General features: G+C 44.9%; 1 protein-coding gene across 1 annotated transcript in view; it reads left to right on the top strand.

The window, feature by feature from the left end:
• The window catches only part of PIK3AP1 (phosphoinositide-3-kinase adaptor protein 1), a 95,906-nt gene that overhangs the window by 34,894 nt on the left and 43,553 nt on the right, over window positions 1-17,459 (top strand). The window contains exon 3 of the mRNA XM_028513545.2: window positions 15,367-15,503. Coding sequence (XP_028369346.1) covers window positions 15,367-15,503 — 137 coding nt within the window. The remainder of the gene's footprint in view (window positions 1-15,366; window positions 15,504-17,459) is intronic.

Here is a 17,459-nt window from a genome sequence, read left to right as displayed (position 1 = left end):
ATGCTTGTCAGAAGGCTGCAATAGCTAGGCAATGGACACTACCAGAACATTGGCCAAGGTTTAAAGAGAAATGAAGGCCACAGAGACAAAAGCAAGCAGAATTCCAAAGCAGGTGCTCAGAACACATGCCGTGTAGCAAAGAGCCCAGTGGTGAGCCTCTTCCTGGGGGAGGGTTTCCTGACCACACTTTTCTGGGAAGCAGAGCGCGGCCAGGGGACAGGCTGAGGATGCTGCAGACATACCACCACAAACAGAAGAAAGGAGAGGGGTCTGTGGCTGTAGATGGATTCTGACACAGTACAACCCATCTTGGCCTCCCCTTCAGGAAACAGGCAACTAGGAAAGCCCCTGTGACCTTGTATTTGTAGACAAACTGGTTTGGTTGTTTGAATTGTGATACTGCCAAACTGTGGTTCCAGCTTTATGATCCATGTCCTGGGGGTAGACTTACAAAACTCAAACACATGATACAACCATGGGAGCGGCTCCCATGTCCTGGTTGCTAATAGAAGTATTTTGTTATTAATCATAATGGTCAGGGATTTGGCAACTGCCTTTTATAGAGCCCTTATAATGTATTAGAGAATGTTGAACAACAACAATTCTGAGAGGTTGGAATTATAATTTTCATTTCACAAAAAAAAGGGAAACGAGGCCCTGAGAAGTTGAGTAACTTGCCCAAGACAACCAGCTAGTAAGAGCCAAGATCCAACCTACACTGTCTGTACCCCAAATCCCTTGCTGTTAAGGATTACCCTGTATGCGGTCACGGTGAGAATGCCCCTGGCAGACCTCTAGCCGCTGGAAGTGGAACCAACCCAGGCCCCCAGGGCTGTGCTCTGAAACCATCGCAGATTGGACCAAGGCCACGCTTCTCACGGGGTGCTCCCATCCCATGACTGGGCACAGCAGGGACACTGGAGCAGGCTGGCTCCTGGAAGGCACTGGTCTCCCAAGGGTCAGCTTCAGCTCAAGGATTCCCTGACAGACTTGCAGAACTTTCCATAGACTGCTCAGTGGTCTAGGACCCTTCCATCCACCCTTCCTTCCCCGCTCCTTCGTCTGGGCCCAGACCATTTCATGGGTCTCCCAGCCTCCCTCCCCATTTTCTGTCTCATGCATTTTCCCTAGTAAAATCCTTGCATGTTTCACCCCGTTTTAGCATTCATTTGCTTCTCAGAAGGTCTGGAAGAACACAGCGTACCCTGAAGAATTTTCAGGGCAGCCGAGTTCAGCCTGCTGGTGTGAATTGGGAAGTCACTTCCCTGCTTCTCTCCAGATTCCACCCTACAATCCTCCAGGCATGAAGCCCTGCTATGGCCCTCTCTTGTGCTGTGCTTTCTCCTGTTAGTCAGTTAGGTGGTTGGTCTTATCTCATCCATCACTCATCTATCCATGCAAGAAGCATTTATTGACTTCACACCGTGTTCTAGGCTCTGGGGATCCAAAGATGAATGTTAGGGAATCTGCCCTCAGGGAAATCACGGTCTGGTGGAAGAACAGTTTGGTCAACAGATAAATAACACTAATTGCTAATGACTCTTCAGCACTTCCTCTCTGCCTGGTACTCTTTTAAGCGTTTTATAAGAATCAACTCATTTTATACTTACAGCTATTGCGTGAGGTAGGTGGTATTAGTATCTCCATTTGCACACGAGGAAACTGAGACATTAGTAAGTGGCAGATAGAAAGCGGCCGAGCTGGGGTTGCACACAGGCAGAGGGACTTACTGCTCTGCTATGCTGCAGCATGCCATGCTGCCTGTTCTGAGATAATGTGGCCGTGTGCAGGGAGTGCAGCCTTCCACGGCAACAGAAGCGCTGAGCCCACAGCCCTTGGTTCCCTCACTGGCTACCATAGCGAGAACAGTCTTGCTGGGTCATCTGTTAGGCACAGGACACCTATTATGTTGTGGGGAATCATGACTCGCTGCTCCTACATGGAGGTGGCTGGATTTCGGCTCTTTCCTGTCTCCTTGGCTACCTGGAACATCCCTGGGCCACACTGGATCGTCTGGCTCTGGACGGCCAGATACAGGGGTATGTGCCTGCCCCTTTCTACAAGGAGAAAATCATTTTGTAGGAACTGTCCATTTGGCAAATGAATAATAACAAAAATAATTAACACTTAACTTTTTCTAATACTTTTCAGTTTTCAAAGGACCTTTGTGTGTTTAACATTTACTCCCAACAAGCTTGCAGCAGGCTAGGCAGGAATAAATGTTCTCATTTTATTTATTTAAAAAAATGTTTTTATCCTCACCCAAGGACATGCTCACTGATTTTTAGAGAGAGGGGAAGGGAGGGAGACAGGGAGGGAGGAAAACATTGATGTGAGGGAGAAACACCAATAGGCTGCCTCCTGCATGCGCAGCCCAGGCATGTGCCCTGACTGGGAATCCCACCCGTGACCTTTCGGTTTATGGGATGATGCACCAATGAACTGAGCTACACTGGCTGGGGCAGTATTCTCATTTTAAAGGAGAGAGAACTGAAGCTTAGAATTCGTGATCACTACTAAACGGTAGATGTGGGGCTTGAGTCCATGCCTTCTGTGACTTTGCTGGCTGCACTCTTCCAGAACCCCTCCGTAGCTGCATTTCTGTTGCTAGGAAATATTTTACAATATCTTTAGAGCTTTGCCTTTAGTATCAATAGCTCAGTTTTTAATGATGGGGGGTAATCAGCAGCCCAGAGTTAAAAGAGATTTTATTTTGGTCCAAAATTGTTTAAGTGAAATTTGGAGTGCCATCTTATTGTTTTGTATTTCTTTAAGCCCATCACCTGGGAGGATCATACCCCCACCCCACCTTGACCACACTGTGAAGTCAGACACAGCTTTCAGGGTGAAGAGTGAGAGAAAGTTACCTTTCCTACAATAAAAATGGAAAGTGAAACTGACCAGTCCAATTTCCTAGTTTCATAATTTCATGCTAATGGTCAGCACAAGGTGGGAAGGGGGGAGGGTGGGCAAGAAAACACCCCCCTCAGCCTTTCCTGCAATTTTCAGGGCTGAGTGGTAGAAACGAAAAGAAGGGAGTTTTCTTTACAATTTCCTAAGGTTGGTTCTATTATGAAGAGTTGCCTTTGACCTCTCAGTCCTTCATTGGGTGAAAATGAATTGCATTTTCGTGGCCTTCCCTAAACAAAGCCCATTTGTCTGTCCTGACACCAGTAAACCCAGACACCAGTGTATGTTTAGATTAGAATTGATTCCTGAACCAGGAAACCAAGAAGAGGCTGTTTAAAGACTTGTTATTAATGGCCTCATTACAAGCCTGTGCCACGCCATTTGAACGAAATTTACATAGAGAGAGGAAGCACATTTATAAGTGTCGGAAAGAGATGAAGAAAGAGGAAGCCTTCACCGGAGCTGTGGTATCTACAGCTTTATTAGCAACACTGGGGTTTCCTGATCGATGAAACAGGGGCCTGCGGGCCTCCAGCCCCGAGAGTCCTAGTGGAGCACTTCCTCCCCAGTGGAATGCAGGTATGGACAGTGCTTCTGAAGGATCTTGACAGCCTTGGCCCATGAAGCCTGCTTGGTTAGGGCAGTCCCAGAGGTGTGGGGCCCAGGAGAGAGGTGGGTTTCTGTGCAACCCATTCCCATGATGGGGCAGCAGGTTTTCCGTACTCCTTCCCAGATTGATCCCAGAGACCGGTTGAAGGAACTTCCGTTTGCGGCCAGGAAGCTGTCTACACAGGAGAATTATTTCTCCGCTGGGGTCATGTTTCCTGAGATCAGCTCCTCTTTCTGTCTGGGAACTGGTCAGAGGATAGGAACTTTGAATTCTAAATGTGGCTCTATCATTAAACCAGCAGATGATGACTTATGGCTCATCGGCTCACATCCCGAGCTCCCAGTTTTCCCTGTAAAAGGGTGATAGTCACGTCTGTCGCATGTGCCTGGGGACACTGGAAGGAACAAATGAGAACAAATTAAAAAGTTTTGAGACACTGGGCAGTGCGAGAACTCCCCTTGGCCCTTGGCCTCTTGAATGAAGATGGCTCCAGTACTCAGGAGAGGGTTGGAGGGCTGCAGCCCCAGCTGGGAGGGTAATGGGGCTGCAGGCAGATTTTATCACTGGTGGACAACCATCTCATACTGGTTGTCATGGCAGCCTCAGCTGTGGGACTATTTTTATTCAAGCTGAAGAGCAAGTAGGGTGAGTTGGGGAGGGGAAGGGGAGAACAGACATCCTTTGCTTTAAAACAAAACAAAACTAACACTTTGACTAGTTCATTTGTAGCGACCAGATGGGTGCTGGATAAAGATCTCAGAGGCCTGAGGTCCGCTTTCCTCTGGCCTTGCTCCCTTTTCCTGAACTTTAAGTGTCTCAAGGAAGGTCAAGGGAATTACCTGGTAAATAAAGGAAAAATAGCTCCTTGTGTACGTAAGCGGGAGAAGACTGGGGTAGATGCTTGATCCAGAATCCTCTACCTAGCGCTGCAAACCCACTGATGTGTAGTGCAGCGGGGCAGCCTCGGGAATCTGCAGCTGGCATGGAACATCTGGATGGCAAAGCAGGTTGGATGTGAGAGGTGAGCCAGCCGGGAGTGGGAAAGGAAGTCGGCGTGGCCTTGTGGGAGGAGTGGATTCAGTTTTCCTCCTCCTTTCTCTTCCTTCCTTCTTGTTGGCCACTCTAGGAAGGCAGAGTGGCCACCATAAGTTTATCTAAAGCCTGAAGGGGGTCTGTCCGTAGGACTCTCTTCCTTACCTTTTTGGCATCATGAGGATGATAATGATGATAAAGGTGACAAGGACAATGACTGATGTCACTTTAATGAACTCACCACTAATGCCACTAAATAATCGCCACCCCCTTCCTCCCTTGGCTTTGACGCCTGTGGGAATGTGGTGGGTAAGAGTCTGGCATTGTACTGAGTCTGATGACATCATTCTGACTGATAACTGTCTGTGGCTTTGGGGGCAGCTGGTAGCTTGTAGGTTGGGTACACTTGTCACTGTGTTGGGAACTTTTTAAATGAGAGGACGGGAACTTTGTAAATGGACGGGAAATGCAACACCCATTAACCAAGGCAAGTGAACAAGGAAGAAAAAAGACCTATGGTTGATGACTAAAATGAAAAAGCAGAATTGATGTTTGCCAGGAAGCTGGCAGGAGGTGGGGGTTATTGAAACTCAAGATCTGAGTCCCACCATTGCAAGCCTGTCCACTCCCTGCTCGGTCCTACGTGCTTCTGCAGTGGAGCAAAAGCTCCTCCACTGGATCTGCACTTTTGGAATCTGGGGACAAGGTCAGGTCTGAGGTCTCCCTGTGTGCTTCTAAGCACACAGTAATGGACATGACAGTGATTTTCTTTTTTTTTTTTTCTCAGTCTTTTTTTTTATTTGTAACTCATTTTGCAGTATTTATGTCCAATTGATTTTCTTCACTACTGGCTGGTGTAAACAAGATACGTGGTAGGAGAAATGTTTAATCTACTTAAGAACCATTTTTCTAAGCATTCTGTGGACCATGCTCGTGGTACAGTTTCGGACATCGGGTTAATTATAGCTTCTTGTTTACTCATGAAAGCAGAGAGAGCAGGATGTTGGCTTGGTAACACTTTGTTAGCCGCTAGTTTATGTTGTTCTAGATATTCAGAGACACTGCTCGCTCAGGGTGTGACGGGTGGTCAGCTGCTCCCCTTCTCAATTCTGACTCAGATTTATAAAAGAGCTGAGGTATTCTATTTGTATGTCTGGAATTATTTCAAAAACAAGCAAAGAAAATTCTTCAACCTTTAAAAAATAAAAATACATTTAAATTTATATTTTATAGACTTTCCTGTTCTTCATGAATCCTCTTTGCTGACAGGTCTTCAATAAAAAGTCCAAACTCCTTGAATGGTATTCAGGGTTCTCTCTGATACTGAGACTCTCCTGCCCCTCTGACCCGCCCCCCAATGTAGAAGGTGCCCCCCACTTGGCTGCCAGTAGCCCAAGCAGATCATTTGCCCACATGCCCCTGTGCCCTGAATCACGCCTGTGCCTCTGCCGGCCCAGCCTTCCGGACCTCATGTCGGTGTTCTCTGTGCCTGTCCAGGTCTTGCTTGTCGCTGCTGTGGGATGGCCTTCCTTCTTTGATTTTCTGGTGGCCATAAACTGTGTTTTATAAATCTCTGCTGATTTCCCATCAGGTCTTGTTTTAAACTTGTTTCTGTCCTTATTTGTTTCTGGAAGTTAGAAAGAAGCTGTTTCTCTCTTGTGTGGTCCCCCCAAATTAGTGAGACCAGGGATTTTCTTACCCTAACATTTCTTGGGGGTGGGCTAGGCAGTTTGTTATTTATTGATAGGCAACAAATATTTGTTGAGGGAATAAAGAAATGCGTAGAGGGGAGGGGATTGGGTGGAGGTGGAAGAAGGTATGGGGGGATAAATGGCGATGGGAAAAATAAAAAAAACAATTATGGACTATTTTATTAACTTAAATGAAAAAGATACCTTTTTCACAAAAGGGTAACCTCAGTACCCAAATGCAGTTTAACTTAATTAAAGTAAGTTAACTTGTCTTCTTTATCCTTGAGGAAGTCTTTCTCAATTTCTCAAAACCTCTATGCCAGCACTTTCTAAATACTTAAAACATAACTCACTCCATAAATAGTGGCATTTATGGTCTCATCACACAGGTTAGTGCTTGTGGGGAAGGTATCACATAGTTCTTAGTTTTTAAATTTTATTTTATTTTACTTTTCTTATATTCACCTGAGGACATTTTCATTTGTTTTTTTTGAAGGGAGAGAGAGAAACATTGCTGCAAGAGAAGCATCAGCTGGTTGCCTTTGCACACACCTAGACTAGGTATCTGTGCTGGGACCAGGAATCAAACCCACAACTTTTTGGTTATGGGGCGATGCTCCAACCACTGAGCCACTCTGGCCAGGGCTATAGCTCTCAGTTCTTTAAAGTGGGGCCTCATCTTCTCAGTTCATTTGTAACCTCCATAAGGCCAAGACTAAAGTGGACACACTCTTGGGATCCCCTGTGGGATGCATGTCATTCAACAGACACTTGCTAGGCGATGAGAAAGCTCATTTCAGCACATTATATGTTGGGCTTTGAGAAAGTGTTTTATGATTTCATCCTTGTGGCCTAGATAAAGGTGGGAATCAGTAGAGGAGAAATTTTATCCTGAGTGGATCAGCCTGTGGAAGTTTCTCAGACCTCAGAACTTTCTATATTCCTGTCCCAGCTGTTAAATGTTCAATGTGGGTCCTGGACCCAGGATGCGAATGGGGAGGGCACACGGCCCCTTTCTTCTGTGGGCCTCACTGCCTAGGTTGCCTGTCAGTGCATTTCTGCATTCTCCCAGGGAATCTCGGCTCTTCCTCACTCTCTCTCTTATCGGCCACCCTAGAAATTCTGGACACAAAATAGTGACCCCTTCCTACTTCATTCCAGCCAACAGACACCATGTTTTGCTGTCTGATCCCAATGACCACTTCCGTTTCATTCCATTTGGGGCTAAATTGGTGAAGAATTCTCTGTTGAAATTTACCTCCTTAATTTTCTTCTCTGTTTACTTCCTTTTTCCTTGGCATTCGAAGTTCAGAGAAAATAAATTGACATGTTTATGATACAGGCTTTTTTTCCCCTTTCCACCTTCACTTTATCCTATTTTTAAAAATCACTAATAAATTTAGCTCACCAAAACACAGCAGTATAGCATGGTTCAGGTTTTCTCAAACTTCAGTCATATGAAAATTATCAACATAGTTTTGGCTTACATTTTAAAACAGCTTTATTGACATATAATTTATATGCCATGAAATTTACCCATTTAAAGTATATAGCTCAATGGATTTGGGGGGAGTGTATTACATTATCAATTTTTAAGTATACTAGTCAGTGACATTAATTATATTCACAATGTTGTACAACAATCACCACTATTTCTATAATTTTTCCGTTATACTATTTATAATATTTCCATTAAGTCAACTTGTGTTTTTTATTTAAGTAAATTTATTTTAAAAGGAAACTGGCACTATAAATGAAACACCAGCATCTCTTGATATAGAAAGAAGGTAACTATAAAAATAAAACAATGGAAACTAAACAGTATATTATTGTAATTTTCATTAGATACTCAAGCCTACAGAAGCCTGTGGGCTTGCTGGCCGTGTTCTCTCTGTGGTGCAAAGGGAGGTACGGTCGTTAAAGAGGTGTTAAAAGCACCCTCCTCAAGTGAAGTCTTTTTTCTTGGTATAAGTGGGATCAAAAGAAACGAAAGGGAACTGCTTTTTCACAGTGTGGCTCAGTGTCACTGAATGTTTGCTGTACACTTTCGAATCACTTCCTGTACCATGAGGGTGCATGGCCCACAGTGTGGGAAACACTGTCAGAGTTCAGAGAGCGTGGATTTGGAGGTGAAATTTCCGTACAGCGTGTACTGTATGACTTAGGTAACCTACCTAAATTTTAGTGCCATAGTTTTCTCATCTGTGAAATGGGCAGAATTACTAGTTTCTCAGTTGTGATAACATGGAATCATATATGTTAAGGATTTTGCATTGCTCAGCAAATGGCAAATGTGGTTGTTTTTAAGAACATTCCTTGTTTATACTTTCCCCAAAGCTTAGCATACCCTTAAAAGAGAAGTTTGCCTGTGTACTCTGAAAAAAGCTGTCCAAAATCAGCACATGCCATTCTTTTGTTCTCCTTACCTTACGCCTCCCACAGGCTGTCAGAACACCATAGTGCAGCCTGTGGGACAGAGACAGGAAGCACTGCAGTCTGACAAGGTGATTGGAAAGTAAGAAAGTGCGGCCTTGGGTCAGAGACCCCTCCAGCATGTGGGACCCTAGCTGGACCAGTTGGCATTCCGTGTCTCTTGACTTAAACCCCATTGTTGGGATATGCTCATTGGCCCTGATGGTGGGTCCCAGTATCCCTAACCAAGGTGGCTTTGCTCAGAACAAGGCAGCAGCACCAGGCGTTGGTTAGTGAAAAACCACGCGTCTCATGAACTGCAGTCACAACCCCAGCAGACCAGGAATAGCAAGTGACGCTGCTTCCTGCCCTGGACCACATCCACCAAGGAGGCTGGTCACAGACACGTGGGGCAAGTTCCTGCTCTTTCCCTTGTTACTTGGTACATGACCTTGACCAGGTTACTTTGATCCTTCAGACACAGTGTTTCTTTCTATGAAATGGGAATAGGATGTTGATTTCTATATCACAGGGATGTTGTGAGGATTAAGTGAGATTAAGACTATTAAGCAGTCATCACAATATTCAATAAATGGTAACTTTTATTGTTATCAGTATTAGTAATGTAAGGAGTTTGTCGCCAGTCTCCTTACCTAGTATGCTGGCTTCATGTGGCTGGTTGTGAATCCAGGTGCATACATATGTTCATTTTATTTAAAATTCATATTTTTTTTTGAGATCCAAATAATGTAGACTCCTTTGTAAAGGAAAACAAAATGTCCTTCAGTTGCTGACAGATTCTTATGACGTTGTTTACCATGTATACACATATTCAACTTCTTATGCTTATTGTTCCTTCCCAACTCTGAAAGCAAAACAAGCAAGATACAGATACAGGCATAAAATAAAAGGCAAACTGACCACATCCGTGTCCTAGATGATGCTGGCTTATCCACGCGGCATTGGAACGTGGCACGGGCTGTAGTGCTCACACCTTTGGTCGGGTGCAGGGGTTGTGTTTGGGGACTTGGCTCTCCCCCCACAGTTCCCTGTATGAAGTAGTGTGTGGGAAACCTTGAATTCACTTGTCACACATGCCTCATCCAGATATCACCCTGCCCCCTCTTCTTTCCTCATTGGTCCCTGACTTTGAGCACAGCGTGGCCTTAGCTGCAAAATGATCGCGCGCACACACAGGCACCACAGTCCTGGGGCAGGACCCAGTTGTGACGTGGTCACCCAGACAGTCTGAACTATCTTTGCCCTTGCACCCCATTTTAATGGTCTTATTATCTAATGAAAAGCCCAAGCACAGATTCTTATACGGACTATTTCTGAGGACCTTTGGTCAGTTTGAGAAATAATGATTCACATCCTGCCTAGATCCCCAAAGTATTTGCACCAGGCTCCAATATTAAACATAATATTAAAAAAAGAGAAATAAGCAAGACCAAGGACCCAGATGAGAGCATAAGAGCAGTTAAGAACCAAATTGTCACTGAGCTGCCTGCCTGGCAGCAGGGGCAAAAGGCGAAACACACCATGTTAATGTATTCTTATTGTCAAAAGAAAGCAGCCAAGTTCTCTGAAGAGACAAACTTTTCCTGCCTCTGGATTCTAGGGGTCCTTTACAGATGACATTCTGGGGAGCCAAATGCACAAAGAAAGTCTTTTTCCATAATTTCTTCACAGTGTTTCTAGACCTCATTAAGGCCAAGGGTATATTGTTAAATTTTAAAGCAGTGAGTATACTATTGGTGTCTTAATAATACCTGATATTGGGGAGAATCCTTGGGGTTTTCAGAGTGCCTTCACTCAAAGTTACTTTTTAAGTCTCAGGACAGCAAAGGTGGTGTTATCTTCAAGGTGGTGAGGGGGTGAAGAGGGGCGTACATGTTTAAGTAAGAAAGTCTGGGGCCACCTCACTCTGTCAGATGAGTTTCGCTTATGTCTGGGCTGGCGTTTCCTTTGGAGGAAACTGAATCTGCTGAAGTGGTTGGACCCCAGCCCAGTCTGCGGTGTGCTGTCGAAGAGGCCGATGTGGCTGGGAGGAGCGGAAGTGATGGTGTTGTCAATCAGCACCACCAGAACCACCCCGCAGAGTGAGTGGCATTCTGCCTGGCTTTCTGAAGTGCATTAGCTGCTGGTGGCCACCTAAGGGCACTGAAAGAACAGACCTGCTACAAGGCAGTGTTTACACGGCCCGTCAGAGCTCTGGGGAGTATCTGTCAAGGGCTGCACTATTAGGATCGATCTCATTTATGCCAAGCTGGTGAAATAATTAGCCAACATTCAGTAACTCTCTTTCTCCTCACCCCACCCTCATTATCAAAGTGCTTTCTCACTGGGGTAAATATGAAAACACACGAAAGGTTGGAAGGGAGGGAGAAGAGAGGGAGGGAGGGAGGGAAGGGCCATGCACCATCCAACTGCACATTTTCTTCTGGCCTCTTAAAATCCAAGTTTTCTTTATATCATTGAGATCCTATGCTCTAAGGTGTGTGATTTTATATCCTAATTTTTTGTTTCACATTAATGTCATAAGCTTTTACCTAAAACTCTTTGAAAATAATATTTTTAATATTTTTTTCATCAGTTAGGTTATTTTCTGATTTTCACTGATGCAAAGAATGATTTAGCAGACATCTTGGTTCATTACCTTTGTCTACATTTTGAACATTTATTTTTGTCCTTAAGAGAGATTTTTAGAAGTTGAATTATGTGGCCAAAGGTATGAACATTTTAAAGGCTTTCTCTTTCTCAGTATATGGACACGTGGCTTTCCAGAAAGGTCATGCGAGTTTCTGCTTTCCTCAACAGCAAATAAGGGTATCTGTCCTCCCTCAGCTTCAAACATTTCCTATTTGAAAAGGTAAAATAACAGTATGTTATTTTTATTTACTTGTAATTCCATGGTGGTTGGTGATAATGAATGATATGTGTACATTTTCTTTGATGGGAGGTAATTATATTTCTTCCTTTGTGGATTATCTCCTTATTGGGCTTTGGGTGTTTCTACAGAGATTTCCCCAACTCCTTAATATAAAGGAGATCAGCCCGTTGGCATATTTGTCTCAGATGTTACCCAGTTTCTGATTTGCCGGAGGATTTTTTGGGTAACAGTTGTACTGAGGTATAATTTATATAACATACAATTTACCCATTTAAAGTATACAGTTCAATGATTTTTTTCTTTTTGTACAGTCACAGGCTTGTGCAACTATTGCCACAGTTAAGTCTAGAATATTTTCATCACCTCAGAAGAAACTCCGTGTCCTTCAGCTTTCCCTCCCTGGCCTCGCCGCATCCCCCCCACCTGCCCGCCCCCAAGTCCCCCAGCAGCCGCTAACCTGCTTTCCGTCCCTGTAGACTGGCCTGTTTCAGACATTTCATGTGTTCGGGATCATATGACATGTGTTTTTCTGTGGCTGGCCTCTTTCACTCTGTACCATGTGTACAGTATTCACCCCTGTTGTAGCATATTTCAATATTTTCTTCCTTTTTATGGCTGAATAATACATTTCATCAGTTGGTGGACATCTGGGTTGTTCCCACCTTTTGGTGGTTATGCCTAATGCTTCTATAAGCATTACGATTTAGTTTTTAAGTTTTTATTTACTGAAGTTTTAAATTCATGCCATCAACTCTATTGCTTGTTTGGGTTGTATTTCTTCATTTGGTTAAGATTAACAAATCTTTTCCCAAACCAATGATAAAAGTTTCATCTACATTTTCATCTTTTTAATTTTTAAAATTTATTTTATTTAAAATTTAAAATTTTTAAATTTTATTTTTATGTTAATCTATAATTGATCTCAATTTAACTTTGGAGTTCATGAGATTTAGGAAGATTCTAACTAGTCCCTCCACCCGCTCCATGCCCTCCACCCCCAACCCAAGCAGCTCAAGTTTCTGCAGCACCGTGGTCGGCTGAGTTGTCCTTCTCACCAAACATTTTCTTCATCCTGTGCTGGTTTTTAGTGCTTTCTTCATCACACACTGTTGTTTTTATGAGAATGAAGCTTGGTTTGTGGGCTGTTCATTGTATTTAACTGCTCTGTTTAAGTTTTTATGGCTTCAATATAATGCAGGACTACCTGGATTGTTTTTAAACTTTAGTTGGAGACATAATACCTACATAAATAGAATTTCCTTAGATAGGAAAATTGAATATCATAAAGAAGAACGTGTTTGCAATGACAATTTAAAAAAATGCAAGAAAGGATATGTAGCTTTATTTGAAAATTGAGGAAGGTTTTTTTTCATGATTGTTGATTTACTTAGGTTTTCTATGTATTTTGAGATAATATTGGTAATGTATATTTATCTATAAAAATTATATTGAAATTTTCAAAATCTTAGCACAGAGGGTTCACCTCAGTGTGTTTCTAGAAATTCATCGTATCTGTCGTTTTCATCTTTTTCTCATTTGGCTTATTTATGTTTTCTCTATTCTTTTATTAATTATATTTACTAGAGCTTTCACTCTGCGGCCAACAGATGAATGGGTCAGCAATTTGGAAGAAATTAGGAGGTTTTTCTTTTTTGAAGCAATGGTGGATTGTCCCGTGGGTCTATCCCAAGGAGAGGACGCCTGTATAATAAATTAGAGTAGGTAGTCAGCAAGAGAGCGAGTTAATAATTCTGGACCAATAAATAATTTTGGGCAGTTTTTTTGCAGTTTTAAAGTAACTGATTGAATGTTTTAAATCAGTGGGGTTATTTTCCCATTCAGGAAGAACCTCAGAAAGGAAAAAATGGGATGTTCAGGCATCTAATAATAAAAAATTGAAGCTTGATGTGATAGTATGTAATTATTATGAAGAAAGATATTCATTATCCCTGATCTTTTGGCTCTTTCATTCACAGGCTCCATGACGAATGGGGGTTGCTTGGGCAGCATGTGTGGCTCAGTCCCTGGGGATGGGCCCTAAATGTTTTAAAAGTAACTGATCAAGGAGAGAAGGGTGTGGGAAAGGGCAGATCCAGCAGAGAGAATGGCAGCCTTCAGTTGCCTTGGCTTGGAGAGCAGGGAGGTGGGAGAGGTCTGCATTTAGCCTTTGCAGGGGCCATTAGCACTGAGTGAGGGGAGCCAGTGGGAATGGAAAGGAAAGGAGAGATGTAGGAAAACAATGGCTCTGGTGCCTAGCAAAATAACAGTGTTACCCACCTTGGAACTCCCAGGGTCCTTTGCCCCATCTCTTAGCCCTGAATTCTGCCTGGATTCTTGTTGCACAAATAAGATCAGAGACCAGACTCACTCAGCCTGGCCTCCTGGAATAATGCATCTTGGGAGAAAACACAGAGAGGGAGGAGCAGCAAGACTGCGTGTCTCAGTGCCCATCATGCTCTGGGGTCGTGAGTAGACATCCGTCAGCACAGCTTTTTTCCTAGGACAGGAATGGGAAGCCTCAGCCCCTCCCCCAGCCTAAGCAGGTCTTAGGGATCCTTGCCTAGGACCTTGTCCCTAGCTCTGCTCCCCACCACCTCAGCCTTCAAGACTATGGGAGCACAGCCTCTCTGCTGGCATGAACTGGGCTCTAGGGTGTAAGCCTGTGGTTACAGCTTTCTGTGGGGACATTTCAGTGAACTGATCCACCAGCTGTCCTAGCCTTCTACCAGGACTGATCACCATGAGCTCCGTAGGAAGCCAGCTCCTTCCCTGGGAGGCCGCCCTGTAAGAATCAGCCAAGTCAACCCTGACCTCTCACCCAGCCACCCTTTAAGATTGCAGGGTCTATGAAGAAAGGAGTGATATCTGACTCACCCTCATATCCTCTCAGTGCCTACCACACTTGGCTGGCTCTCTAAGTGGTTCAGGAATGCAGAAGAGCAAGCCCAAGAAAGGAACAATGAACCTCCCCTCTCCTCTTAACCATTCTTGACCATTTGTCTCTCTTCGAGGATCTGATTAAATCTTTGAACTACCTCCGGAGAAGTCTAGGCAAACACACACACACATGCACACACAGAATCTTGCACACAGGTAGCCTAGCAGTGGATGGATCCTGGCGAAGAGCCCCTGCCTTACAGTTCTGGCAGGTTCCACTTACACCATCTCAGCATCACCTCGTGGTGCCACGGCCCACACATCTACACACCCTGCTCACCTGTTCTGAATCTGTGCATGCTCTAGTCTTTCTGCAATAGAGGTGTTGGCTGTGGTACTGATCTGGAACTCAGTTATACCGATCTCCGATTTGCTGACAATGATTGCTTTTCACTGTTGCTCTGGAGGGGGTACATTGGCCTAACCATGACCCTGAGGAATCATGGCTTCCAGGACAGCACAGGTTTTACTTGATGTTCAAAAGATGACCTGTAAGTGGACCGCTCGTTCTTGCCCCTGCCCAAGAAGAAGGCACCTCTTTTCTTCACAACCGCCAAGGCCAGCCCTACAAGAAGTGTAGAGGTGAGGCTGCCAGAAGCCTATTGGCCGAGACTAGATGTGCCAGCCTCAGACAGCAGCCTGCCTCAGACTTTCCTCCACATCACCCTCTTACTGTCACCCTACCCTGTGGCCTACATGGTGGTTGGCTTTTCCCCATTAGGTCCTCTTTCATGATTTCCTGAGTCACTCCCGTCAGTTTGTATTTGTTTAACATTCAGAGCCATTTCCTATTTGGTAATATTTGGGGTTTTCATGGTATGGAACATACCCATCAGTTCTCCTTCCTTCTGTCCCATTCAACGGCATTCTCTGCTTCATAGATTCTGGCTGTGACTCGGTCACCGACACTGAGACTGAGGACGAGAAGGTCCTGCCCTACTCGAAGCAGCAGAGCCTGCCACTGGAGACTTCACCTGGGAACCTGATGGTGGTGCAGCCAGACCGCATTCGCTGTGGGGTAGGCACTTCTGGGGCTGGTGGACCGATGCCAGAGCAAGGGCTTTCAGACTTCTCAGCAGATGCATTTGTCGGAGCAGAGGGAGCTGGGTTCTCCTATGGCACCTCGGTGTAATCCCAGCCTTCTTGTGGGGTTTCTCCCATACAGTAGCTGCCCTGGGATTCCCAGTATCTGGGTCTCGGGCACACCTCACTTCTTTTCATCAAAGAGAGACAAGCCCAGGAATATATGTGCTATCAATGTAAGACCTTTAGTTCATGGATCCAAAACTTAGAACACGTGGGAGACCAGCAGACACGAGCTTTACTATTCACTCGTGTCACCTGTGGAGTCAGAGGCCCAGCTCTGTTCCTGCGTAGTGCTCGGGGGAAGGAAATTCGAGGTGTTTTGAGAGCTTGCTTTTCTGTCCACTGGCCACCGGCATGGCCCAAAGGAGTGCTATGGAGCTTGGCGGCTTCAACTTGCTGGCAAACATTGCTTGCTAAAGGAATAAGATTGATGCCTAAGCATAATATGAATATCATTTTATGGTGATATTCATATTGTGGTGAGACTTAAGTTAACAGGCGACTTGCCTGTGGGGAGGGCCACTGTCACTTAAATCCTCCCATGGTTTCTCACAAATAACATGATGAACGTGTGATATCAGTTTAGAGCAGCAAAATGCTTCCCTGCAGACACAAGCCCTTTGCTAAGTTTGCCACTCCGGGCCCCTTGAGACAAGAGGGTAGAAGGGCTGTGGCAATGGGGACGACTAATTTCTCTGACCTATTGAGTGGTTTCTCGCGCTGCCTGAAGTCAAGGCAAGGACTCCCCACATGAGGCCAACACACTGCTGCTTTGGGCTGGATTGAAGCCAGACACGTTTGTTTTGGACCGCTCAGTGTTTTATAAGTTAGGCCTGAGAATCTGTGTTTCCAACTTTTTTTGAATCAGAATCTGGTAATGCCAAGCCTGAGATGCAGGCTAAGCCTGAGATGCTGGCTGGGCCAGGCAGCCCTTAGACGGAGCATGCATCTCCCAGTCCGCTCCATACTCCCTCCTGCCTCTCATCCTGGTGGGGTGATGGGGCTGGTGGGTGCCTGTCGGGGTGGTGGGGAGGGTTGGAACTAAAGAACAATGCCTTTCCCATGCCTCCCTGATCCTCCAGGCTTTCATTCCTTCTCCCATTCTGGCTTCCACTCACCCGGGATACTCGGTGTTGTCTACCCGAGGTCTCTGGGTCCTGGGGCAGCGGGGTTGGGATTGGATCCTGACTGTCCATTGAAGAGACACACTCGTTCTGTTGGCTCCCCGCACTCCCTGCGAGAAGGAGCAGGTGGGACAGGGCTGGGCTTGCAGCAAGAGTCAGGTTAACCACAAACACATTCACATTCAGCCTCAGAGGCCCCCAGGAGCCAGGATTGTGCCCCTCCCTCATCTGCTGTGAAATTACAGCCATTGTCATGAAGGGCAGTATAAGGACTTTATAGCAGAATCTTAGGGTGAACATATGGGGATTAGCTTTGGCCAGAAACATCTTTTCATGTTTTTTTTTTTTTTAAGGAGGCCTATATCTTTACCAGTGCATTGCCTTGGAGGACCATTCCCCCAGCACAGTAAAACAAGATAATTCCATTTGGCCAGCTTGGCAAGAGATCTTAAAGCAATGCAAAAGAGCTATGCAGATTGCTCAGTGCCTTTGGAAAATTAACCCTCCAGAAAGTTATTTTTGTCCTTCTGAGAACAGCATTCAGCTACAGAACAAGATAGCTGCTCTAGGCTGGTGTCTCTCACGCCGTAAGGGGCACGGGTCAGCCAGGGTCTCGGTGAAATGCAGATTCTGCTTCAGTGGGTCCGGGGGGCCTGATGGACTGATGCTTTTATCAAATACAATAAAAAAGGAATGCTATACAAATGAAATAATAAGACAGGTAAAATATAAGACCTAGTTTTAAAAATTATTACTATTAGGTT

This window comes from Phyllostomus discolor, chromosome 5 (assembly GCF_004126475.2).
Source record: "Phyllostomus discolor isolate MPI-MPIP mPhyDis1 chromosome 5, mPhyDis1.pri.v3, whole genome shotgun sequence".
Taxonomy (NCBI): Eukaryota; Metazoa; Chordata; class Mammalia; order Chiroptera; family Phyllostomidae; genus Phyllostomus; species Phyllostomus discolor.
Note: the sequence above shows the minus strand (reverse complement) of the source record. Positions and strands in the feature narration are given on the sequence as shown.